This window comes from Pongo abelii, chromosome 7 (genome assembly GCF_028885655.2).
Source record: "Pongo abelii isolate AG06213 chromosome 7, NHGRI_mPonAbe1-v2.0_pri, whole genome shotgun sequence".
Lineage (NCBI taxonomy): Eukaryota > Metazoa > Chordata > Mammalia > Primates > Hominidae > Pongo > Pongo abelii.
In genome coordinates, this window is record NC_071992.2 from 161,311,014 (window position 1) to 161,336,946 (window position 25,933).

A 25,933-nucleotide genomic window follows, 5' to 3' on the forward strand; every position below is an offset into this window, starting at 1 on the left:
CGGGGCCCCCGCGCAGGCGCACCGGGAGATGCGGCTCAAGGTGTCCTGGTGTGCGTGGGCTCGGAAGGAGGGTGCAGGAGTGCTCGGCTTTCACCGGGATCTCCGGGAGGGCAGGTGTTTTCTGAGTGGCCGAGGAGGCGCCGAGTGGTTGAGTGACCTGTCCAGGGTGTCACAGAGCGACCCACTCCGGGCCACGGGGCCTGGGGCTCCCGGCTTGCCTGGTGAGGGGCTTCCGTGTAGGCCGAGGGGTTCTCGCTGGTGCAGAGCAGGAGATGGGCAGGGGAGACGCGTGGACCCACTCGTGGAACGTCGTGGTTTGCAGGTGGCAAATGTCCGTCTCCCTGATGAACGGGCGCTCCTGGACGCGGGGACCTTATCCACCGTAGGCTCCTAGAGAGGTCGGGCGTCGAGGAGAGGAGCCCCGGGATCCTTGCCGAGGGTGAGGGCCGGCCGGCCCAGGAAGTGGGGAGGGCCTAGCGGGAGGGTCCCAGGTCGAGGAAGAAGGAGCGGGGATGGGCTGCGTCACATGCGGCGGAGAGGACGAATAATGGGAGACTGGACCGTACCCTGACCAGAACCCTGTGCCGGAGAGGTGGGTGGGGAGGGAGCAAGAAACGGAGGCTGGGAGGGGCTGTGGGGGCCTGAGCTGGAAAGAGTCAGCCCGACTGGGGGTGTCCAGCGGTACATGCTGTGGAGAGGGGCTTCGCGGAATCGAGCCCCTAACGGGTGGGATCCCGAGGCCGCAGGAGGGGGGTGGTGGGGAAGAGGTTTTCCAGGAGAGAGTCCCTGGCTGAGTGAGCCCTGTCGAGCACACGCGAGGCCGTGGGTGGGGAGGCAGCAAGGAGGTGAAGGCAGGGGTCCCAGTGGGCAGGAGAGGCTTGCTGTCAGTACTGGGAGTTGGGGTGTTTCCTAGACCCTGCAGAGGCTGAGGCAGGGTTGACATCGTGAGAAAGAGACAGGAGAGGGTGGAAGAGGTGTCCTGTGCCCGCTGTTGCTCACAGGGGAGAGGAGGGGCTGCTGCAGGAGGCCCTCCCCTAGGGTCGGCAGGGGGATCGAGGAGGAGCTGCCGGGTGGGGACTCAGGAAGCAGCACAGCCCACAGCTAGGGCCAGGGGCAGAGGGGCAGGACTGGACCCCGGGGGCAGGGTGAGGGGTTCTGGGGTCAGCCCAAAATTGGCCCACAGGCCCAGCCTGTGCGTCACTCCTGAACAAATCTGCTTCTCTGGAGGAGCAGAAGGAGAGTTGGGTGCGGGATAGAGGTGAGAAGAGTGCTTGGACACACAGGCTGTGGGGTCCCCAAGATGGTCTCACGGGTCTCTGGGATGAGATGCGGCTACCAAGACCCTACGTGCAGCCAGGAGACTGACCAGGCCGCTTTAAGCTCGAAGAGACATGGCCTTGCCAGCATCCACCTGACAGTCCTGAGGACTGTGTGACTGGGCTCAGTCTTGACCTTCACGGGAGACCACACAGTCTGGCACACAGCAGGGGCTATGCAATTCTGGGTCACTTGACAGCCACGCCAGACGAGGCCGCAAGCACTGGACATGGGGTTTTCCAGCCTTCTGGGGTGGAGCCATCTTTTTTGGGCCAGGATTAGGCCTTCCCCACACAGTGCCTCTGCTTGTGCTAGTGGCCTGGTGACCTCCCTTAGGCCATCCGATGTCACCCCTAACCTGCTGTTCAAACTTTATTCTTAGAAATTATTTATTTCCAGCCGGGTGCGGTGGCTCATGCCTGTAATCCCAGCACTTTGGGAGGCCGAGGCAGGCGGATCACCTGAGGTCAGGAGTTCGAGACTAGCCTGATCAATATGGAGAAACCCCCGTCTATACAAAAGTTAGCTGGATATGGTGGTGGGTACCTGTAATCCCAGCTACTTGGGAGGCTCAGGCAGGAGAATCACTGGAACCCAGGAGGCGGAGGTTGTGGTGAGCTGAGATTGTGCCATTGCACTCCAGCTTGGGAAACAAGCGCAAAACTGTGCCTCAAAAAAAAATTATTTCCTTTTGAAATTGTTCTTCAAATGTTTCTTGTCACATACATGCAGCAGTAATTTGGTAGAAACATGAGAAATTGTGATCCTCTGTCTTGCTCAGCTTGGCTCCCCTTCCCAACCAGCATTATCTGCCTGCACCCCCAATCCCCGACAACTGATGTGTCCTTATCTCCCTGCCCCCTACTGTGCCCCCGTAGCATAATTGTATGCCACATATGGGCACACCATCACATATGGCTAAAATGGGATCTCTCTGTAATAAAAGGAATATATATATATATATATTTTTTTTTTTTTGAGATGGAGTCTCGCTCTTGTTGCCCAGGCTGGAGTGCAATGGTGTGATTTGGGCTTACTGCAACCTCCGCCTCCCGGGTTCAAGCAATTCTGTCTCAGCCTCCCGAGTAGCTGGGACTATGGGCGCACACCACAACGCCCAGCTAATTTTTGTATTTTTTAGTAGAGACGATGTTTCACCATATTGGTCAGGCTGGTCTTGAACTGACCTTAGGTGATCCACCTGCCTTGGCCTCCCAAAGTGCTGGGATTACAGGCATGAGCTGCTGCACCTGGCCAATGCTAGGCACTTTTTATGGGCCAGGGACTGATCTAAGTACTTTTCATGCACACTGCTTTTCTTTTCTTTTCTTTCTGAGATGGAGTCTCACTCTGTTGCCCAGGCTGGAGTGCAGTGGCGCGATCTCGACTCTCTGCAACCTCTGCCCACTGAGTTCTAGGGATTCTCCTGCTTCAACCTCCCGAGTAGCTGAGATTACAAGCACCTGCCACTGTGCCCAGCTAATTTTTTGTATTTTTAGTAGAGACAGGGTTTCACCATCTTTACCAGGCTGGTCTTGAACTCCTGACCTCGTGATCCACCCGCCTTGGCCTCCCAAAGTGCTGGGATTACAGGTGTGGGCCACCGTGCCTGGCCTCATGCACACTGCTTTTCTAATTTAGTGTCTTATAATTGTGGAGCTATGTCTTGTGGAAACATATTTCCAATAAGATTCTCTGAGATAGTTTTCTCATGTGCTTTCAGTGCCTCAGGGGTGGGTGCCATAGGAGCCCGTGTCACCCATTCAGGAGTGGGTGAGGGGAGACCCCAGGGACCAATGCCAACAGGAAGAGGTGGGTGGTTGGGAGGGTGGAGATTGCACATGCTTAGGGACAGCTTGGAGGTGAGTGTTAGAATTTCTCTGAGAGGGGTTAAGGTAGTGTATTGTGAAGCACAACGGGTTAGTGAGTGCTCAGTCTCCATGACCCCTGCCGTCTATATGGCTTGGATACGTCATGTCAACCTGACATAAAGCCGTGGGTGAACATTCTCTGGGACCCCACGTGTGTGATTAAATCGTTGAAGTTTTGGCATCCTTTTACAATGAGAGAATAGCATAGGATTTACATACAATTTTTGGACATCCAAGTTCACCACAATACCCATATTGTCTGAAATTATGTGCCATGGCCCTGAGGGGAGTCATGATCCCTCCCCCAAAGATGGTTGTGGCTGTCAGGCAAGTGCCCACAGTTCCCTCCTGCTGGACCCCGAATCTGAAGAGTGCCTCTGTCCTACCCAGCCTGTGTCTCACTCCTGAGCAGATCTGCTGTCAGCAGTGTGAATGCAGGAGACACCCTGGGTCCCCCAAAGAGTCTGAAGAACCTAGGGGCATCCAGTCCTGGGACAAGGATCTATGTGGACATCACACAAGTTTAGCGCCACCCATAGTGGAGTGCTGGGCTGAGCCTGTAGGGTCCAGCCCCACAGGGTTTGTGGGTCTCTCCCCATGTGCGGAGATGAGAGAGTGTAGAAATAAAGACACAAGACAAAGAGATAAAAGACAGCTGGGCCCGGGGGACCACTACCACCAAGTCGTGGAGACCGGTAGTGGCCCCGAATGTCTAGCTGCGCTGTTATTTATTGGATACAAAGCAAAAAGGGCAGGGTAAAGAGTGTGAGCCATCTCCAGTGATAGGTAAGGTCACGTGGGTCATGTATCCACTGGATAGGGGGCCCTCCCCTGCCTGGCTGCCAAGGCAGAGAGAGAGAGGGAGAAAGAGAGACAGCTTATGCCATTATTTCTGCATATCAGAGACTTTCAGTACTTTCACTAATTTTGCTACTGTTACCTAAAAGGCAGAGCCAGGTGTACAGGATGGAACATGAAGGTGGACTAGGAGCATTACCACTGAAGCACAGCATCACAGGGAGATGGTTAGGCCCCTGGATAACTGCGGGCGGGCCTGACTGATGTCAGGCCCTCCACAAGAGGTGGAGGAGTAGAGTCTTCTCTAAACTCCCCCGGGGAAAGGGAGACTCCCTTTCCCAGTCCGCTAAGTAGCTGGTGTTTTTTCTTGACACTAAGGCTACCGCTAGACCACGGTCTGCCTGACAACGGGTGTCTTCCCAGAAGCTGGCGTTACCGCTAGACCAAGGAGCTCTCTGGTGGCCCTGTCCGGACATAACAGAAGGCTCGCACTCTTGTCTTCTGGTCACTTCTCACTATGTCCCCTCAGCTCCTATCTCTGTATGGCCTGGTTTTTCCTAGGTTATGATTGTTGAGCGAGGATTATTATAATATTGGAATAAAGAGTAATTGCTACAAACTAGTGATTAATGATATTCATATATAATCATGTCTATGATCTATACTGGAACAGCTCATGCCCTTGGTCTCTTGCCTCGGCACCTGGATGGCTTGCCGCCCACATGAGCCTACTTAGACAGGTGTCACCCTCCTGACCCAGTTTCCCCTGCCCTTGTGAAAAGGAAGAAAATGATGGTTCCTGGTCTGTCTTGTGCTCAAATCTGACCCGTCTCCCAACCAGCTGTGGCTCTGGATGAGTCCCTTTCCTTCTTTGATCCTCATACCTCCTCCCAGGGTCTGGTTGCAATTCAGAGGATCTGAAAACCTAGAGTGTGGTGAAACCATCTTTAAAGTGTGTGTGGATTGAGTGGGAACTCGGGAAACACCGAGTTTCATATATTGAACTGTTCCACTTGCATGATGGTTTCACAACACAATTCAGTGGCTGAAGAATATGTGACTTGAACAAATTAAATTATTAAATTTTTTTAAAAAAGAATATGTGACTTGGAGCCAGGTACGTGGGTTGGATCCCAGCTCTGTTACTTAAGAGATGAGACCTTGGCCAGGCACAGTGGCTCACGCTTGTAATCCCAGCACTTGGGGAGGTCGAGGCTGGCAGATCATCTGAGGTCAGGAGTTAGAGACCAGCTTGACCAACATGGAGTAACGCCGTCCTTACTAAAAATACAAAATTAGCCGGGCATGGTGGCGCATGCCTGTAATCCCAGCTACTTGGGAGGCTGAAGCAGGAGAATCACTTGAACCTGGGAGGCAGAGATAATGGTGAGCCAAGATGGCACCATTGCACTCCAGCCTAGGCAACAACAGTGAGACTCCATCTCAAAAAAAAAAAAAGAGATTAGACCTTGGCAAATAACAGGGACACTATGCTCTCCTCATTTTAGTATGGGAACAGTAGTATTTTGATAGGATTACCGTGAGGATTAAATTAGTAAATACAAAGAGCATACAAATGTTTACAAAAATCACAGGGTTGTTAGAAGTCAGAATGCCATCCTTGGGTGCAGACAGGAGAGGTGGTCTGAGAGTGATCAGAGGGAGCAGCAAAGACACTTCAAGATCCCAGAAACTGGCCCGGTGCGGTGGCTCACGCCTGTAATCCCAGCACTTTGGGAGGCGGAGGTGGGCAGATCACCTGAGATCAGGAGTTCGAGATCAGCCCGGGTAACATGGTTAAACCCCGTCTCTACTAAAAATACAAAAATTAGTCGGACGTGGTGGTGGGAACCCGTAGTCCCAGCTTCTCCGGAAGCTGGGGCAGGAGAATCGCTTGAACCTGAGAGGCGGAGGTTGCAGTGAGCCCAGATCACATCGTTGCACTCCAGCCTGGGGAACAAGAGCAAGACTCAGGCTCAAAAAAAAAAGTCATACTAAACAATGTCACAAATTTATATAAGAGACCGACCCCGGCCCAACGCCCCTGCTCCGCCGTTCCTGCGGGTCCAGGAGTCGATCCCGCGCCGTGCTCCCCAACCCCCGCAGGCCACCCGGGGGCAGAGAGTGGGCGCAAGGGATGGACGTTCGGCGCCTCCGATCCCGGGGGGAAACGGAGCGCCGAGAACGTCGACGCCCTGCCGCGCCCCTCGGGCCTGGGACTGATACCCGGTCTGGCCCGGAACCCCTCAGGCGACCGCCGCGCCACAGGGGCCAGAAGGCGTCGAGACACGAGCGCCATCGAGGCGCGCGGTCCTCCAGGTCTCCCAGAGCGGCGCAGCGACCGTTTCCGGGGGCGGGGAAGGAACCGGAGCCTGAGAGCCGGGCGCCCTGCGCTCCTCCCCGCGCTGTCCCGGCGGCCCAGGGTGAGTCGGTCCCGGCCGCGGGGCGGGGACTGGGAGGGGCGCGGTCCTCCGAGCCTGGCCCGGTGGAGGCTGTAGCCCCCGCAGTGAGCGCGCGGAGCTCGACAGGGAGCGGACCCGCAGCCGGCACTGCCGTCTCCGCTAGCCTTGGGTCCCGAACCCTTATCGGGGCGAAGGGTCCTGCGCCCCGGTCCATGCTGGCTGTGGTCGAGGGCGTGCGGCCGGGCCCCCGAGACCCGCTCCGCCGAGCCGGACGGTTGCGCAGAGATGAGGCTGCAGGCAGGGAGGCCTGGCGAGGTGGGGCTGCTCCGGGGAGGACCAGATTCTGCTCCTCGCTTCCGCCCGATGGCGGGCTCTTTCCCGCAGCCTCGCTCCCTGGCGGACGCCGTTTCCCGCAGCTTTCATTTACCCTGAGCAGTTTTGCCCCGTCCCCGGGTTGGGGCATTTATTGGACCAACAGTCATTTCGTAAATAGCTGTTGGGTATTTAACTGTGAGCGTTCCGGTGCTGGGGACCCCGCAGTGAGCGGGCAGCACCCCTCGCCTCCAGGAGCGTGAATTGTAATAGAGGTGAGGCGTTAGTGTAACAGGCAATAACGCAGCAAAATAACTTTTGGTTTTGATAAGGGCCATGCACAGAATAAACCAAGGAAATAAAATTGTGAGAGGGGGTTAGGGTAGCCTTGGCGGTCAGGGGAGGCTCTGTAGCGTTAACATTTGGCCAGGCGCAATGGCTCACGCTTGTAATCCCAGCACTTTGGGAGGCCGAGGCGGGCGGATCATGAGGTCAGGAGATCGAGACCATCCTGGCTAACACGGTGAAACCCTGTCTCTACTAAAAATACAAAAAATTAGCCGGGCGTGGTGGCGGGCGCCTGTAGTCCCAGCTACTCGGGAGACTGAGGCAGGAGAATGGCGTGAACCCGGGAGGCGGAGCTTGCAGTGAGCTGAGATCGCGCCACTGCACTCCAGGCTGGGCAAGAGAGGGGGACTCTGTCTCAAACAACAACAACAAAAAAGAGTTAATATTTGAACTGAAACCTGCTGGAGGAGGGAAGCAGCCACAGATCCTTGAGGAGAAAATCCCAGGTGGGGGAACAGAGAGAAGCCTGGCATGGCTGCATGGCTGTGGCGTAGTGAGCGGGGTGCCCCAGGTCCCCCAGGAACAGGGCTTATTCTAGGTATGGAAGGAGGTGACCCCGCCTAGTCTTCCAGACCCCAGTTAAATGTGACTTCCCCCAGTAACATTTCTTGGTGGTCCTTCATCTAAAATTAGCACCCTCCTCCCCTTGACATTTTCTGTCTCAGCAACAGCTTGATCTGTTGTCATCATATGTCTGCTCGATTATTTTTAGCTCAGTGCTGTTTACTCTGATTGAAGGTTTATTTCCTAATTCCAAAGATAGAACTAAAAGCAGGTTTTTTTCCCCTCTAACCAGGTAGCCCCTCCCTGAGGACATGCAGTCCCTAGACATGAGCAAACAAAAAGCAGCAGTAACTTACCCCCTCCTAGTCCAAGTCCAACCCTAGTCCTGGGTTGCAGTTCTTACCAGAGTGGAGGGTGGTACGTGTTGAGGGGTCAGGGGCTCTAGTCTTCCGGCAGCCTCATACCCTGAGATACTCTGGTTGCCTTGTTGGGGTGAGGACGACACGTGTGGCCATCGCAGTGGCCCAGATGGGTCCTGCCACAGACTGCCCTGGACAGACAGTGAGTGGGGGCTGGGTGGGGGTGGTGTGGCCCTGCTCTTCCATGCGTTTGCAGTCTGTGCCCTCTGTGCAGGGGTGATTCACGAATCTGTCTGATCTACCCCCATCGCCCTTCGTACCCTAACATGTCAAAAGGGCTCTACTGCCAAACGTCACTTCATAGCATTGTGACCAAGCAGCCGTCCTGCCTCTAAATGCACTATTTATTTTTATTTGAGAGAGAACCTCACTCTGTTGCCCAGGCTGGAGTGCAGTGGGGCAAACTTGGCTCACTGCAACCTCTGTCTACTGGGTTCAAGGAGTTCACCTGCCTCAGCCTCCTAAGTAGCTGGGATTACAGGTGCGTACCAGCACACTCGGCTAATTTTTGTATTTTTAGTAGAGAAGGGTTTCACCATGTTGGCCAGGCTGGTCTCGAACTCCTGACTTCAAATGATCTGCCCTCATCGGCCTCCTAAAGTGCTGGAATTACAGGCATGAGCCACCGTGCCCAGCCTCTAAACACATGCTTTTTGTTAACTGATGCCTAATGGGAAACATCTCTTTACAAAGTGGCAGCTACTTAGAGGGCTCCAGCTCTACAGAAATGGATAGCCCCAGAGACCTTCAACCAAACACAAGAGCTCAAGTGTCTGTTGAAGGGAAGAGTGAGGAGACCAGGGCCTCATGCCTACTCTGTATACGTCTGCTTAGAGCAAAATTATTGTTTTGTTTTGTTTGAGACAGAGTCTCACTCTGTCATCCAGGCTGGAGTTGGTGGCATGATGTCGGTTCTCTGCAACCTCTGCCTCCTGGGCTTAAGGGATCCTCCCAGGATGACCAAGGTTGCACCATTGCACTTCAGCCTGGGCAACAAGAGTCGGAGTCTCACTCTGTCACCCAGGCCAGAGTGCAGTGGCGCGATCTAGGCTCAATGCAAGCTCCGCCTCCCAGGTTCACGCCATTCTCCTGCCTCAGCCTCCCTAGTAGCTGGGACTACAGGTGCCTGCCACCATGCCTGGCTAATTTTTTGTATTTTTAGTGGAGATGGGGTTTCACCGTGTTAGCCAGGATGGTCTCTGTCTCCACCGCACCTGGCCAAAAAAGTCTTAAATTAGAAAAATAGAGGCCGGGTGTGGTGGCTCACACCTGTAATCCCAGCACTTTGGGAGACCGAGGCAAGAGGATCACTTGGGTCCAGGAGTTCAAGACCAGCCTGGGCAACATAGTAAGACTTCATCAGTAATAAAAATTTTTAAAAATTAGGGGTGTGGTGGCATGCACCTGTAGTTCCAGCTACTCAGGAGGCTGAGGTGGGAGGATTGCTTGAACCCAGGAAGTTGAGGCTGCAGTGAGCTGAGATCACACCACTGTGCTCCAGCCTGGGTCACACATTGAGACCCTGTCTCAAAAAAAGGAAAGAAAAATAGGAGAAAAAGAGGAACCACTCATAATTCTATGACGCAGAGAGAACTAGGGTTTTATGCTACCAGCTTTATTTTTCTGCTTACAGTCTGCTTGTTTCATGTAGTAAAATGCAAGAATGTTTTCTGATGTTCCCACAACATGGTTTTATTGGTTGCAGAGTCACCCATTGTTCATTTCATAATGAACAATGTTGCCCAGGCCGGAGTGCAATGGTGCAACCTTGGCCATCCTGGGAGGAAATCTTAAGCCCAGGAGGCAGAGGTTGCAGTGAACCGAGATCACGCCACCAACTCCAGCCTGGGCGACAGAGCGAGACCCCGTCTCAAACAAAACAAAACAATAATTTTGCTCTAACCAGTCATGCTTTGTTCATTTCATAAATCCTTTCTGAGCACATGCTGTGTGCCAAGTCCTTCCTCAGGCTGTAGGGGTACAGACCAAAGGCCTTGTCTAATTGGAGAAGGCAGATAAGGAGCAAGGAAGTTAACTTGTCTTATGTCAGATGGCATAGTGCTATGGAGAAAAATAAAGCAAGGAGCGAGGATAAGGAATTCCCAGGCAGGAGGGGAGATGGCAGTTTTTTTTTTTTTGAATTTCATTAACTTTATTGAAAGGTATATCCCTTAGTACTAAAACATAATGGTAGTTGGTTAGTTTACCTCTGCCAACTCAAAATTAACAACGATGTATTCAAAATATTGAAATTTATCAGCCTTTTGGGAAAACTAAAAAGTTACCCATAAAACATGGTTTACAAAAGTTAAGAATAAGATATACTGCGGTTCTTTGGTTTTTCATTGCGTATTGATCCATAACGTGATGTCAAATTGGTTATAGCCATCATGGATAGACTCAGGCTATACATTGCACTGAGTAACTGTTTACAACACTTTAACACTGTACTTCTTACATTCACTAACTGACATGGAGGATCCTAAACACTACCTCAGCAGCTTCATTCACAGTTATGAAGGTGTCTACTTGCTTTTCTTAAGATTTTTGTTTTGGCACAGTAAGGGCATCAGTGGAAAATTGCCATCACTTCTAACTTAAAAACAGTCTTTAGTAAAAAAACTTCTGGAGTGTTGAATCTAGCCTGAACTTACCTTAGTGTGGGAAAGCAAGTTTTCGAAGTGATAATTTATTTTGAGTTACTAATACAATAGAAACTAGTTTTCTTGATGGGATTCAGTTTGAGGCAGTAGGTTCTGTATAAAAATTTTTATCATAGATACAAATGTCACCTGTTTTCTTCTCAGGCTTGTCATTAGCATTTCACATTTAGGCTTTTAGCTTTGATTTGAATGTTTCACAGATGAATTCAAATCTAAACATAATTCCACTACAGCATAATATTAGGCAGTTTTCCCAAGTCTGAGACCATCATGCTTATCTCGTGATGTTTTGGGGCTTCATAGTTTAAATCCATTGTAACATTATGGAATCCGTAGAACAAGGTTGTAGAGAAAGGCTTCAGAGAAGTTTTTTGGTGCTGTAATAATCCAGTTAAGGGACCATTTCAGGAATTGTTGGAAGGTGAGTTATTCTGTAGTAGCTATGCTTCAATTGCCGTGCAGTACGCCCAGAAACAATCCATTTCAACTTCTGAACGTTTGGTTTGGAACACTTATTTGATGAATATTCAGTTAAACACTTGGATACAAGCTCTTGCCAGAAGATCTAATCTCTGCCATTTATCTTGGAATGTTTCTGAAGACATTCTATTCCTTCTGTTAACTCTACACACTTCTGTGCTTGGATCTCTAATGCAATGATAGACAATGCCAACACAGAAGGCTTTGCTTTAGAAAATATGATCCTGCAATGACATATCTTAAGTTGAGCTTCTAGTCTTTCAAAATTAATGCTATTTCTCCTTTCAAGTGGCAAGTTCTCTTGAAGGAGTGAATAATACAGTTGCAGAAATTGAAAGGCAGTAGTAGCTTTGACTTTCCAACACACCTTCTCCAATACAATCTTTTCCATTCTCAACAAGTCTCAAACTGTAAACCTATATTGACTTATTCGGATCAAGTCAGTTGCCAATGGGACATTCCTCGTCTATTGATTTTACAGCCAAATAGAAGCAGCTCAGTCCAACACACCCAAGGTGCTTGGGCTGTACCTTCATTTTAGACAGGAATCTGTCCAGTAAATTCACAGCTAGAGAAAATGTCTCTGTGTCGAAGCCAAAGAACTGAGTTAGACTAAGATCTTTTACTTCAAAGTCCCTTAGTCTTGCAGTCATTCTGAGGCCATTATCGTGTGCAGACTCAATTAGTCTCAAACCACAGACCTTTGGCTGACATCTAGACTCCTGTTCCAACAGGGCATTCAGCTGGTATAGCAGTTTCTGAGAATCAGTTGTTGTCAGTACCTCTATCATCTTAACAGCGAATGCAGCTCCTCAGCAGTAACCACCCTCCCTGGGACTGCTCACCTCACCCCACGATATCAGATCCGAGAGGCCTACGAGGAGAGGGGACTCGTAGGCAAGAGGAGAGAGGCCCAGGGAGGGGGATTGTCCTGGGTGGAGGTCTCGGCAGCGCCGCCGAGACGACTCAGCCCTGATCAGGGTCAGCTCGGAGCCGAAGGCGAGATGGCAGTTTTAAAAAGGGTGGTCACAGAAGGCCTCCCAGCAAGGTGAGAGCCAGAAAACATTGGAGGGAGTGGGTGTTCCCATGGAGAAGCCTGGGTGCAGCTTCTTGGGACGTGAAGGAGGTGGCTGATGTGATTGCCCCAGCACTTTACCCTCTCCTGCTCCCTTCTGGATCTGGAGGGGCCTTCTGGGGGGCTGGAGGGCCTTAGGCCTGGGCCCTTTCTACTCATGGCTCTATGTTCCCCCAGAATTCACTGTCTGTAGCACCTGCTCCTCCACAGAGGTACCCTGGGATGGCGATGGCACTCCCGAAGCCTGGACCCCAGGTGAGCACCCCCTGAGCCTGTCCACTGCCCCAGGAGACTGCTTCACCCCTAGCCTCAGCTTTTCAGCCCTGAGAACCTTCCAGGTTGCCTCACACCCACCCACATCACAAGATGGAATCTGCAAGCCGAGGACAGCCTCCTTGTTCTATGGCCAAATCCTTCCAGCCTTTGGGCAGAGGTGGGCTTCCTGCGGCCTCCTATGGCCCCTGAGCTTCTATGGTCAGCCATTGAGGGCAGGGTCCCTGTCCTTCCCCAGTGCCTGCCTCCTTCCTGGTGTGAATGGTCAGCCCATCCTCCCTCTTCTGATGCTGACTCACTGCTGGTGTTAGAAATTGAGACCCAGAGGGTGGGGATGCTCCCCACCAGTGCAGGTCCTCCTCCCCCAAATCCCTGATAGCCTGTGGAGAGGGTGAGGCCAAGGTTGGGACCCCCTTCCTGGTAAATCTCTCTCCCTCCCCCAAGTTCAGTTTTTCCCTCTTCCTCTCTAGGGCTTCTGCTGAGAATGAGGCCGCTCACTCGGGGAGTGTTGGGCTGCCCTTTCTCTGCTGGGCCCTGTGGATTCAGCAATGAGCAGCAAGGAGAGAGGCCTCTAGCAGATCACGCAAATGTTTCTCATCTGCTGAGTTCTCGCCGAGCCCTTGACTGCCTGGATAGCAGAGTATGTGGTTGCAGGAGGCTGTTGTGTTCGAGGATGTGGCTGTGTACTTCACGAGGATAGAGTGGAGTTGCCTGGCCCCCGACCAGCAGGCACTCTACAGGGACGTGATGCTGGAGAACTATGGGAACCTGGCCTCGCTAGGTGAGGGCTTCTGCCTTTGGTCCTGGGGCCGGGAGGTGCGTCTGTGTTAGCTTCAAAGGAAGGTGGTTCCATTCCAGATTCAAGGTCTGACACATTTTTGAGGGGAAGCTGGAGGCTCCCCAAGGAGCCCCTCTCTGCTTCCTGTTGGGCACCCACTGCCAGCGTCAGCCTGCCTGAGGCTTCTCTCCTGGGGCAGGCCCCCCATCTCCCCCTGGCCACCTAGGTGCCCCCTTCTGGGAGAGTGAATGTTCCTGACCCACTCCAAGCACTCTGTGCCCCCAATGGCCTCCAGCCAGGCACCTGGGCATCCCTCCTCCCTCCTGTACTGATACATGCTGCTTTCCTTCTCTGAGCTTAGGCTTTCTCGTTGCCAAACCAGCACTGATCTCCCTACTGGAGCAAGGAGAGGAGCCGGGGGCCTTGATTCTGCAGGGGGCTGAACAGAGTGTGGCCAAAGCCAGCCTGTGCACAGGTGAGTACAAGGCACTGGAAGGCCTGGGCTGCTGCCGCACCACAGGGCGTGTCGTGCGCTGCCAATGCGGCCTGGCCTCGGTGCAGCTCTGTGCAGGTCCCTTCTCCCGCAGTGGGAGGTGTGTATGTTTAGCTCCTCACAACAGGGCCAGATTTCCTACTAACTGCCTTGCTTGTAGGTCTAAGGTCAAAACTAACTTATGCAGGAAGACGCAAGTGCATGAGTTTTCCATTTTGGTGTCCCCAAGGTGTCAGGGGCCGGGTCTGTGCGCACAGTGGCCATTACCCTTGGGTTGTGTAGGGACCAGCCCTACAGGGTCTGTGGGTTTTTCTCCTCGTATGCAGAGACAAGAGATTGTAGAAATAAAGACAAAAGACAAAGAGATAGAAGAAAAGACAGCTGGGCCCGGGGGACCACTACCACCAAGACATGGAGACCGGTAGTGGCCCTGAATGCCTGGCTGTGCTGTTACTTACTGGATACAAGGCGAAAGGGGCAGGGTAAAGAGTGTGAGTCATCTCCAATGATTGATAAGGTCACGTGAGTCACATGTTCACCAGACAGGGGGCCCTTCCCTGTTTGGCAGCTGAGGAGGGGAGAGAGACAGGACAGCGTACGCCATTATTTCTTCTATGCATTTTAATGACTTTTAGTACTTTCAGTAATTCTGCTACTGCTGTCTAGAAGGCAGAGCCAGGTGTACAGGGTGGAACATGAAAGTGAAACAGGAGCGTGACCGCTGAAGCACAGCATCACAGGGAGACGGTGAGGCCTCGGGATGGCTGTGGGCGAGTTTGACTGATGTCAGGCCTTCCACAAGAGGTGGTGGAGCAGAGTCTTCTCTAACTATCCCGGGGAAAGGGAGACTCCCTTTCCAGGTCTGCTAAGTAACTGGTGCCTTCCCAGGCACTGGGGCTACTGCTAGACCAAGGTCAGCTAAGTAACAGGCGTCTTCCCAGGCACTGGCGTTACCGCTAGACCAAGGAGCCCTCTAGTGGCCCTGTCCAGGTGTGACAGAGGCTCGCACTCTTGTCTTCTGGTCACCTCTCACCGTGTCCCTTCAGCTCCTATCTCTGTATGGCCTGGTTTTTCCTAGGTTATAATTGTAGAACAGAGATTATTATTATTATTATTATTGAGATGGAGTCTCGCTCTGTCCCCCAGGCTGGAGTGCAGTGGCACGATCTCAGCTCACTGCAAGCTCTGCCTCCCGGGTTCATGCCATTCTCCTGCCTTAGCCTCCCAAGTAGCTGGGACTACAGGCGCCCGCCACCACACCCGGCTAATTTTTTGTATTTTTAGTAGAGACGAGGTTTCACTGTGTGAGCCAGGATGGTCTCAATCTCCTGACCTCGTGATCTGCCCGCCTCGGCCTCCCAAAGTGCTGGGATTACAGGCGTGAGCCACCGCGCCCGGCCATTATTTTTTTTTTTGAGACGGAGTCTCGTACTTTGGCCCAGGCTGGTGCGATCTCGGCTCACTGCAAGCTCCACCTCCCGTGTTCACGCCATTCTTCTGCCTCAGCCTCCCGAGTAGCTGGGACTACAGATGCCCACCACCACGCCTGGCTAATTTTTTTTTTGTATTTTTAGTAGAGACGAGGTTTCACCATGTTAGTCAGGATGGTCTCGATCTCCTGACCTTGTGATCCGCCACCTCGGCCTCCCAGAGTGCTGGGATTACAGGCGTGAGCCACTGCGCCCGGCCAGAACAGAGATTATTATAATATTAGAATAAAGAGTAATGCTACAAGCTGATGACTAATAATATTCATATATCATCATATCTATAATCTATTTCTAGTATAACTATTCTTATTTTATATATTTTCTTTATTACACTGGAACAGCTTGTGCCCTCGGTCTCTTGCTTTGGCACTTGGGAGGCTTGCTTGCCCACAGGTTGCTTTGGTTTTCCCGGTTCCCTATGGCCCATGTGCCAGGGACTGAGCTCAGGGCAGTGGAGGCTGCAGAAAGAACCTTAAGCTGGGGAGGAGGCCCCCAGTCCTGGAGGTCTGCGCAGGCACCTGCTCTACGCACCTGCCCAGACATGTTTGCTGAGTGAATGAACTGTGGGTGAACTCTGAAGGAGAGAGGAGTAAAGAATGTGGCTGTGGGGTGAGGTGCAACTTGCACCTCATGCCTGGCCTGTCTTCCCTGCCAGACCTTGGGCCTCTCCTATGGGCTCCCCTTGAGCTAGCCTCCCACAGTGCTGGAGCCATTATTAGCCTTTTTGTTCCCTTCTCACCCGAACCCTGATTTTATTTTATTTATTTTTTTATTATTATTTTTTTGAGACGGAGTTTTGCTTTTGTCGCCCAGGCTGGAGTGCAGTGGGGCGGTCTTGGCTCACTGCAACCTCCGCCTCTTGGGTTCAAGCGATTCTCCTGCCTCAGCCTCTCGAGTAGCTGGGACTACAGGCGCCCGCCACCACGCACAGATAATTTTTGTATTTTTAGTAGAGATGGGGTTTCACCGTGTTGGCCAGGCTGGTTTTGAACTCCTGACCTCAGGTGATCAGCCCACCTCGGCCTCCCAAAGTGCTGAGATTAGAGGCGTGAGCCACTGGACCTGGCCTGAAACCCTGATTTTAAAACCTCTGGCAATAATTTCTCAAACCTCCCTACACGTCTAACAAAGACTCTGTCTTCACTTGATTGTGGTATCATTTCACAGTGTAGACGTTTATTGAATCATGTTGTACACCAAAAGTATATACAAGTTTTGTTTTGTTTTAAGACAGAGTCTCACTCTTTACCCAGGCTGGAGTGCAGTGGCTTAATCTCGGCTCACTACAACCTCTGTCTCTGGTTTCAAGCAATTCTCCTGCCTCAGCCTCCTGTATACAAGTTTTATTTGTCATTTATACCTCAGTAAAGCTGGGTGTTGGGGGAAGACTTGGTAATAAAAAGGTTCTGTCTTCAAACAATAAGTTCGTTTGTGAGTGTAGAGGCTGGATCATCCTTCCGTTTTCTGTTCCTTCTCTCAGATTCCAGGATGGAGGCTGGGATCATGGAGTCTGCTCTGCAGAGAAAGCTCTCCACGCAGGCAGGACTGCCGGGCACCGTGTGGGGGTGCCTCCCCCCCGCACCACCCCACCCGCATGGCGGTCCTGAGGACGGGTCAGATAAACCCACCCACCCCCGGGCTCGGGAGCACAGCGCCTCCCCAAGGGTTCTGCAGGAAGACCCGAGCCGGCCTGTGGGGAGCTCAGCCCCCCGCTACAGGTGCGTGTGTGGCAAGGCGTTCAGATACAACTCGCTGCTGCTCAGGCACCAGATCATCCACACCGGCGCCAAGCCCTTCCAGTGCACGGAGTGCGGGAAGGCCTTCAAGCAAAGCTCCATCCTGCTGCGGCACCAGCTGATCCACACTGAGGAGAAGCCGTTCCAGTGCGGCGAGTGCGGGAAGGCCTTCCGGCAGAGCACGCAGCTGGCTGCTCACCACCGCGTCCACACCCGCGAGCGGCCCTACGCATGCGGCGAGTGCGGCAAGGCCTTCAGCCGCAGCTCCCGGCTGCTGCAGCACCAGAAGTTCCACACCGGGGAGAAGCCCTTCGCGTGCACCGAGTGCGGCAAGGCGTTCTGCCGCAGGTTCACCCTTAACGAGCACGGCCGCATCCACAGCGGGGAGCGGCCCTACCGGTGCCTGCGGTGTGGGCAGCGCTTCATCCGAGGGTCCTCGCTCCTGAAGCACCACCGGCTGCACGCGCAGGAGGGCGCCCAGGACGGCGGCGCGGGGCAGGGCGCTCTGCTCAGAGCTGCGCAGAGGCCCCAGGCGGGGGACCCGCCCCACGAGTGCCCGGTGTGCGGGAGGCCGTTCCGACACAACTCCCTGCTGCTGCTGCACCTGCGCCTACACACGGGCGAGAAGCCGTTCGAGTGCGCGGAGTGCGGCAAGGCCTTCGGTCGCAAGTCCAACCTTACTCTGCACCAGAAGATCCACACCAAGGAGAAGCCCTTCGCGTGCACCGAGTGCGGCAAGGCGTTCCGCAGGAGCTACACGCTGAACGAGCACTACCGGCTCCACAGCGGCGAGAGGCCGTACCGGTGCCGCGCCTGCGGGAGGGCCTGCAGCCGGCTGTCCACCCTCATCCAGCACCAGAAGGTGCACGGCCGCGAGCGCCGGGAGGACACAGAGGGCAGGCGGGCGCCCCGCTGGGCTTCCTGATGACCGGGACGACAGGCCGAGGATTCACGCTGGAAGCTCACCCAAGCCGGCGGGGCCCCAGCGCAGAAATTCAGAACCCCACGTCCTAAAGGTGAAGCAAAGTCTAAAGAAAGGGCCAGCTCCCACCAGGAGCTCGGCTTCTTGCTCCAGCCGGGCACTGGGGAGGGAAAGGGCACTAGGCAGCCCGTGGTGTGGCCTCAGGAACCACCATCAGCCACCATTTCCTGGGACCTTCCGAAAACGTTCAGGAGCGGGCAGAAGGGAGGGAGGGAGGGGCAGCTATGCTCAGTCCCCAAAGAGCAGGGCACAGGGGACGCCATAGACGCATATGCAGCTGAGCTCCCCACAGGCCGGCCCGGGTCTTCCTGCAGAACCATTGGGCACAGCCAGGCCTTAGCACCAGGCCCTGTGTGGCGGTGAATTTCAGGTGGTGTAAAGCCGACTAACAGGATACAAGGTGCCTTACTTGGCTGCCATGTCTCTTGCCTGTAATCCCATCACTTTGGGAGGCTGAAGTGGGAGGTTTGCTTAAGCCCTAGAGTTTGAGACCAGCTTGGGCAACATGGTGAAACTTCTCTGCAAAAAATTTAAAAATAAGCCAGGTATTGTGGCCTGTGCCTGTAGGCTGTAGTCCCAGCTACTCAGGAGGCTGAGGTGGGAGGATGGGTTGAGCCTGGGAAGTCAAGGCTGCAGTGAGCTATGATAGCACCACGGCACTCCAACCTGGGTGACAGAGTGACACCCTGTTTTTTTTTTTTTTTTAAAAAAAAGCCTAGATGGCTGGTGGAGCTCTATCTATCTATCTCTTTTTTTGAGACAGGATCTCTCTGTCAGCCAGCCTGGAGTGCAATGGCACAATCATGGCTTACTGTAGCCTCCAGCTCCCAGGCTCGTGTTTCTCCCACCTTAGCCTCCTGAGTAGCTGGGACTAAGGCACACACACTGCACCTGGCAGCTGGCGAAGCATTGTTTCTGAGTGTGTGAGGATGTTTTCAGTGGACTCAGTGAAGATCTGCTCTCAGCGTGGGCAGGCACATCCACTTGGTTGGGGGCCCAGATGGAACACAAAGGGAGAAGAGAAGCAAATTCTCTTTTCTGGAGGGAGACACCCATCTCCTGCCCTTGGACATCAGGACTCCAGTTTCTTCAGCCTTTGGACTCAGGCTTGCCACAGAGGCCTCCCAGGGCTCTCGGCCAGTCAGCCTCAGAATGAGAGTTACACCACTGGCTTCCTTGGTTCAACCGCCTTCTTACCTGGACTGAGCCTCACTAATGGCTTCTCTAGGTCTCCAGCTTGCAGACAGCCTATGGGAGGACTTCTCAGCCTCCATAAGTGTATGGGCCAGTTCCCCTAATAAATCCCCTCTCCTGGCTGGGCGCAGTACCTCCTGCCTGTAACCTCAGCATTTTGGGAGGCAGAGGAGGTAGGCGGATCACCTGAGGTCAGGAGTTCGAGACCAGCCCGGCCAACATGGTGAGACCCCGTCTCTACTAAAAATACAAAAATTAGCTGGGTGTGGTGCTGGGTGCCTGTAATCCCAGATACTCGGGAGGCTGAGGCAGGAGAATCACTTCAACCTGGGAGGTAGAGGTTGCAGTGAGCCGAGATCGAGCCACTGCACTCCAGCCTGGATGACAGGGCAAGACTCTGTCTCCAACAAATAAAAATCCCCTCTCCTAAACTCCATTATTGGTTTTGTCTCTCTAGAGGACCCTAATACACTGCCCAGCAGAAGCCAGGAAGGAAGCCCTGCCAGCTCAGAAGGTGGGCCAGGAGAGAAGGGTGTGGCCAGAAGGGGAGCCGGTGGGGGTGCTGCATCCTCTTGGCCCCACTGGGAGCACCTTGTCACCCCTAACAGATGAAGAGAAGGTGAGGGGGGATTGAGTTACCTGCCCACTGGTGTGTCAAACTCCATGATGGGGGTGGGAACATGCAGACCTGGCCCATCCAAGGCCCACTGCTCCCTGGGCTATGCACCCCACAGTCCGTGCCAGGGGCTGCAGAAAGAGCCACGGGAAGCCTGGCCCTGGTAGGGCACCAAGATGGGGAGGGCTGGATCCATCCTCCAGCGAACAAGAATCCTGGGCAGTAGCCGGAACATGGTGGGGGAGGCTGAAGGGTTGTCCCTGAGCATCCCTAACATGGAGCTCGGAAGTCTGGGCCATGGGCAGGAAAGCACGAAGGTCAGGGCCAGCCTGGGGAACCAAGAGCTGTGCCACGATCCCTTCCACCTGGGAAACCGAGAGCTGTGCCACGATCCCTTCCACCTGGGAAACCGAGAGCTGTGCCACGATCCCTTCCACCTGGGGAACCGAGGGCTGTGCCACGATCCCTTCCACCTGGGGAACCGAGGGCTGTGCCACGATCCCTTCCACCTGGGGAACCGAGGGCTGTGCCACGATCCCTTCCACCTGGGGAACCGAGGGCTGTGCCACGATCCCTTCCACCTGGGGAACCGAGGGCTGTGCCACGATCCCTTCCACCTGGGAAACCGAGAGCTGTGCCAAGATCTCTTCCACCTGGGGCAGCTGCCCACATGCCTGCCACTGGGTCCCATCACCTGAGACTCCCGGCAGGTGCCTCTCTGAGTCTTTGTCCCGTGCTGGAAACCGGGATGTGCAGCACGCACCTTCACACCCACAGCATGGACAGCGGGAATAACACTTCCTTTGGGGATCCAGCGTTTCTGGTGTCTCCAGTTTTTCAGGCGCCACCACGTTCCTCTCATCCAGACGTCGGCGCCCAAGGTGGAAGCAGGTCCTGGCATGCCCGGCCCAGCTGCAGTCCGAGTGCAGATCCCATGGCGAGCGTGGGATCCAGCCCAAAGCACAAGCCACGCACAGCCCACCGGGTTGAGTGGGCAGGTACCTCGAATAGCCTGGAGCCATGAGGCCCTGGGCAGGGGCGTTGCCGGCCGTGGAGGTATCTGGCTGGCAAAGTGGCACCGAAAGAGTCCTGTGTCATAACCAGACTCACTTGTAGCTTCTGTTGCTCTCCCTAGCTATTTCCAAAGCATCCAGGATAGGTTCATCTCAAGACATTCTAATTCATCTTGGACACAATCCACTTACTCCGTGGACCCCATTCACAGAACCTGGAGTCTCTGCTCACCTTCCCCGACCCCTTATTGCTGGGTCACGTTCACAAGTTTCTGTCTCTTTTTGTTCCCAGTCCCGGTACCAGCTCAGGTCCAATCAGCTTCTGAACCTCTATTGTGCAGCGCCTGAGACAAGGTGGGGGAGACACGGAGAGTAAAGCTCAGCGAGGTGCAGACTGCAGACTGGAAGCAAAGGCTGAGAGAGGGTGGGAGAGAGACCGACAGTAAGCTCAGCGAGGTGCAGACTGCAGACTGGAAGCAAAGGCTGAGAGAGGGTGGGAGAGACACCGACAGTAAGCTCAGCGAGGTGCAGACTTCAGACTGGAAGCAAAGGCAGTGCCACCCTCTTTCAGGGCATTTCTGGTCACTTCAGTCTGCTGGGAGGATTCCGTGTCTCACCAGGAGACTCAGGCATGGACCTGGGCTGCCACTTTCTTCCTGTTACATGGATCTTTCTAGCATGCCCCAGACTCAACACCTCAGCCTTCTCAAAGCTGCACTGCAGAAGTTCTAGCCAGAGCAACCTGGTAAGAGAAAGACATAAAGGGCATCCAAATACTTCCTTCCAAATGAGGAAGCCAAATTGTCCCTGTTTGCATTCAACATGATCTTATATATAGAAAACTGTAAAAGCTTTATCAAAACATTCTTAGAACAAACAAATTCAGTAAAGTTGCAGGATACAAAATTAACATACAAAAAGCAGTAACATTTCTACATACCAACCACAAACTACCAAAAAAAGAAACCAGGAAAGCAATTCCGTTTACAATAGCTACCAAAACCAAAAAACAAACCTAGGAATAAATTTAACCAACGAGGCTGGGCGCGGTGGCTCATACCTGTAATCCTAGCACTTTGGGAGGCCGAGATGGTGGATCATGAGGTCAGGAGATTGAGACCATCCTGGCTAATACAGTGAAACCCCATCTCTACTAAAAATACAAAAAATTAGCTGGGCTTGGTGGCACACACCTGTAGTCCCAGCTACTTGGGAGGCTGAGGCAGGAGAATCGCTTGAACCTGGGCGTCGGAGGTTGCAGTGAGCTGAGATGGCACCATTGCACTCCAGCCTGGGTGACAGAGCGAGACTCTGTCTAAAAAAAAAAAAAAAAAAAAAAAAAAAAAATTAACCAATGAGGTTAAAGAGCTCTACAAGGAAAATTATAAAACACTGATGAAAGAAACTGAATAGGTCACACACACACAAAACAGAAAGTCATCTCATGTTCATGGATTGGAATAATTAATTTGGTGAAAATGACAATACTACCAAAAGCAATTTACAGATTAAATGCAATCCCCATCAAAATACCAATGACATTCTTTACAGCAATAGGGAAACAAATCCTGAAATTCATATACAATGACAGAAGATGCTGAACAGCCTAAATCAATCCTGAGCAAAAAGAACAAAGCTGAAGGCATCACACTACTTCAAAATATAGTACAAAGCTATAATAATCAAAACAGCATGGGCCAGGCACAGTGGCTCATACTTATAATCCTGAAACTTTGGGAGGCCAAGGTGGGCAGCTCACATGAGGCCAGGAGTTCGTGACCAGCCTGGCCAACATAGCAAAACCCCATCTCTACTAAAAATACAAAAATCAGCCTGGTGTAGTGGTGCACACCTGTAATCCCAGCTATTTGGGAGGATGTCTTGAACCCAGGGGCAGAATTTGCAGTGAGCCAAAGTCGTGCCACTGCACTCCAGCCTGGGGAACAGAGTGAGACCCTGTCTCAAAAAACAAAACCCAGCATATTACTGATATAAAAACAGACACATAGACCAATAGAACAAAATAGAGAACCCAGAAATATGTCCATATATTTAGTGAACTGATTTCCAACAAAGGTGCCAAGAATATTCACTGGGGAAAGAGCAGTGAATGGTGCTGGGAAAACTGGAAATACATTTTGAGGATATGCAGAAAAATGAAACTAGAACCCTATCTTGTCTGGGTGCAGTGGCTTATGCCTGTAATCTCAGCACTTTGGGAGGCCGAGGTGGGCAGATCATTTGAGGTCAGGAGTTCGAGACCAGCCTGGCCAACATGGCGAAACCTGTCTCTACTAAAAATACAAAAATTAGCCAGGTGTGGTGGCGCACACCTGTAATCCCAGCTACTTGGGAGGCTAAGGCAGGAGAATTGCTTGAACCCGGGAGTGGAGCGGGGAGTGGAGGTTGCAGTGAGCTGACAGCACGCCACTTCACTCCAGCCTGGGCGAAAGAGTGAGACTCTGTAAAACAAACAAAAAACAAAAACAAAACAAAAAAAGCCTATCTCTCACCATATACAAAAATCAAATCAAAATAGATTAAAGACATAAATGTAAAACCTGAAAGTATGAAAGTAGAAGAAAACATTGGGTAAATGCTTTAGGACACTGGTCTGGGCAAAGATTTTTTGGGTAAGATCTCAAAAGCACAGGCAACAAAAGCTAAAATAGGTAAGTGGCATTACATCACTCCAAACCTGCACAGCCAAGGGAACAACAGAGACAACCTACAGAATGGGAGAAATTTTTTACTAACTATCCATCTGACAAGGGATTAATGACCAGAATATCCTACAGAAATGGGTTTGCCAAAAAAAAAAAAAAAAAAAAAAAGGCCAGGTGCAGTGGCTCACACCTGTAATCCCAGCACTTTGGGAGGCCGAGATGGGCGGATCATGAGGTCAGGAGATCGAGACCTGGCTAACATGGTGAAACCCTGTCTCTACTGAAACCCCGTGTCTACTGAAAATACAAAAAAATTAGCCAGGTGCGGTGGTGAGCACCTGTAGTCCCAGCTACTCGGGAGGCTGAGGCAGGAGAATGGCGTGAACCCGGGAGGCGGAGGTTGCAGTGAGCCGAGATCACGCCACTGCACTCCAGCCTGGGCGACAGAGTGAGACTCCGTCTCAAAAAAAAAAAAAAGAAGAATAACGAGAATATATAAGGAACTCGCACAGCTCAATAGCAAAAAAGTAATAATAATAGTAATAATCTGATTTTAAAATGGGCAAGTGATCTGAATAGACATTTTAGAAAAGATGTAGAAATGGCCAACAGGGGCCAGGCGCAGTGGCTCACACCTGTTAATCCCAGCAGTTTGGGAGGCTGAGGCAGGTGGATCACTGTGGCCAGGAGTTTGAGACTAGTCTGGCCAACATGGTGAAACCCTGTCTGTACTAAAAATACAAAAATTAGCTGGGCATGGTAGCTTATGCTTGTAGTCCCAGCTGCTTGGGCGGCTGAGGCCCAAGAATTGCTTGAACCCGGGTGGCAGAGGTTGCATTGAGCTGAGATTGCACACTGCATTCCAGCCTGGGTGACAGAGACTCTGTCTCAAAAAAAGAAAAAAAAAAAAAGCCAACAGGCATATGAAAAAAGGGTTAACATCACTAATCATCAGAGAAATGCAAATCAAAACCACAATAAGATATCATCTCATCCAGTTAAAATGATTATTAACAAAAAGACAACAGATGCTGGTGAGGATGTGGAGAAAGCAGGTACTCTGCTGGTGGGAATGTAAACTATACAGCCACTGTGGAAAACACTGGAGTTTTCTCAAAAAGCTGAAAAATAGACCTACCATATGATCCAGCAATCCCACTGCTGGGTATATTTCCAAAAGAAAGGAAATCAGTATATCAAAGAGATATTTTTACTCATGTTTACTGCGGCACTATTCACAATAGTCAAGATAGGAATCAACCTAAGTGTCCATCAGCGTGTGAATGGATAAAGAAAATGAGGTACACTTACACAGTGGAGTACTATTGATCATAAAAGGAGGAAATCCTAGGCAGGGCGCGGTGGTTCACGCCTGTAATCCCAGCACTTTGGGAGGCTGAGGCAGGCGGATCACCTGAGGTCAGGAGTTCGAGACCAGCCTCAACATGGAGAAAACCCGTCTCTGGTAAAAATACAAAATTAGCTGGGCGTGGTGGTGCATGCCTGTAATTCCAGCTACTCAGGAGGCTGAGGCAGGAGAATTGCTTGAAACTGGGAGGCGGAGGTTGCAATGAGCCGAGATCGCGCCATTGCACTCCAGCCTGGGCAACAAGAGGAAAGCTCCGTCTCAAAAAAAAAAAAAGAAAAAATCCCATCATTTGTAGCAACATGGATAGAACTGGAGGTCATTATGTTAAGTGAAATAAGCCAGGTACAGAAGACAAATACTGTACACTCTCACTCATATATGGGAGTTAATAAAGTTGATCTTGGCCAGGCACAGTGGCTCATGCCTGTAATCCCAGCACTTTGGGAGGCTGAGGCAAGCAGATCACCTGAGGTCAGGAGTTCGAGACCAGCCTGGCCGACATGGCGAAACTCCGTCTGTACCAAAAATTTAAAAAAATTAGCCGGGCATGGTGACGTGCGCCTGTAATCCCAGCTACTCCGGAGGCTGAGGCAGGAGAATCACTTGAACCTAGGAGGCAGAGGTTGCAGTGAGCCAAGATCACGCCACTGCACTCCAGCCTGGGCGACAGAGCAAGACTCCATCTCAAAAAAAAAAAAAAAAAAAGTGGTCTAATGTAGGTAGAGAGTAGAATGATGGTTACCGGAGGCTAGGAAGGATGGGGTGGGAGATGAATATATGTTGATTAATGGGTACAAACATAAAGTTAGATAGAAGAAATATATTCCAGTGTTTGATAGCACATTAGAGTGATGATAGTTATAATAATTTATTGCATATTTAAAAATAGAAGATTTGAAATGTTTCCAATACAAATAAATGATAAATGTTTGAGGTGATGGGTATCATAATCACCCTGATTTGATCATTGCACATTGTATTCATGTGTAAATATCAAAATACCACATGTACCCCATATATATGTACAATTATTACATATCCATCGATCAACTAGGGGGGCATTCTCACCTCACGCACTTCTCCTAACTATTGGCTGCTTCCCAGAACCTTACACTTGTCTCTGCAGTTTATTTT

General features: G+C 52.0%; 1 protein-coding gene and 1 pseudogene across 14 annotated transcripts; one reads left to right on the forward strand and one right to left on the reverse strand.

Annotated features, from left to right (window-relative positions):
* The first annotated feature begins 635 nt into the window (after positions 1–635).
* On the forward strand, positions 636–25,114 carry ZNF517 (zinc finger protein 517). 14 transcript variants are annotated; one of them, XR_010141368.1, is made up of 6 exons: positions 636–6,409; positions 12,367–12,444; positions 13,602–13,715; positions 16,704–17,975; positions 19,593–21,151; positions 21,221–25,114. XR_010141368.1 is itself a non-coding variant. In XM_063726996.1 (6 exons), the coding sequence occupies exons 2-5, from the start codon at positions 12,412–12,414 to the stop codon at positions 19,745–19,747; spliced, it is 429 nt and encodes a 142-aa protein (XP_063583066.1). In that variant the 5' UTR covers positions 6,318–6,409; positions 12,367–12,411; the 3' UTR covers positions 19,748–19,754; positions 21,057–25,114. The 14 variants fall into 14 exon arrangements, 6 of the variants coding, with proteins under 6 accessions (XP_063583066.1, XP_063583062.1, XP_063583064.1 ...); XR_010141369.1 differs by having other exon boundaries at positions 19,593–19,754; positions 21,057–25,114; XR_010141371.1 differs by adding an exon at positions 13,117–13,243 and having other exon boundaries at positions 6,318–6,409; positions 18,705–25,114.
* LOC100462245 (cyclin-G1-like) lies at positions 10,097–11,920 on the reverse strand (annotated as a pseudogene).
* Positions 25,115–25,933: the final 819 nt, after the last annotated feature.

Bases quoted from the DNA above. Each gene is read 5' to 3' on its own strand.
- ZNF517 (XM_024250792.3), top strand. From the start codon at position 12,355: ATGTTCCCCCAGAATTCACTGTCTGTAGCACCTGCTCCTCCACAGAGG. The intron at 12,445-13,116 runs GTGAGCACCCCC...ATGTGGTTGCAG, and splicing joins TCCCGAAGCCTGGACCCCAG to GAGGCTGTTGTGTTCGAGGA. The intron at 13,716-16,703 runs GTGAGTACAAGG...TCCTTCTCTCAG, and splicing joins CAAAGCCAGCCTGTGCACAG to ATTCCAGGATGGAGGCTGGG.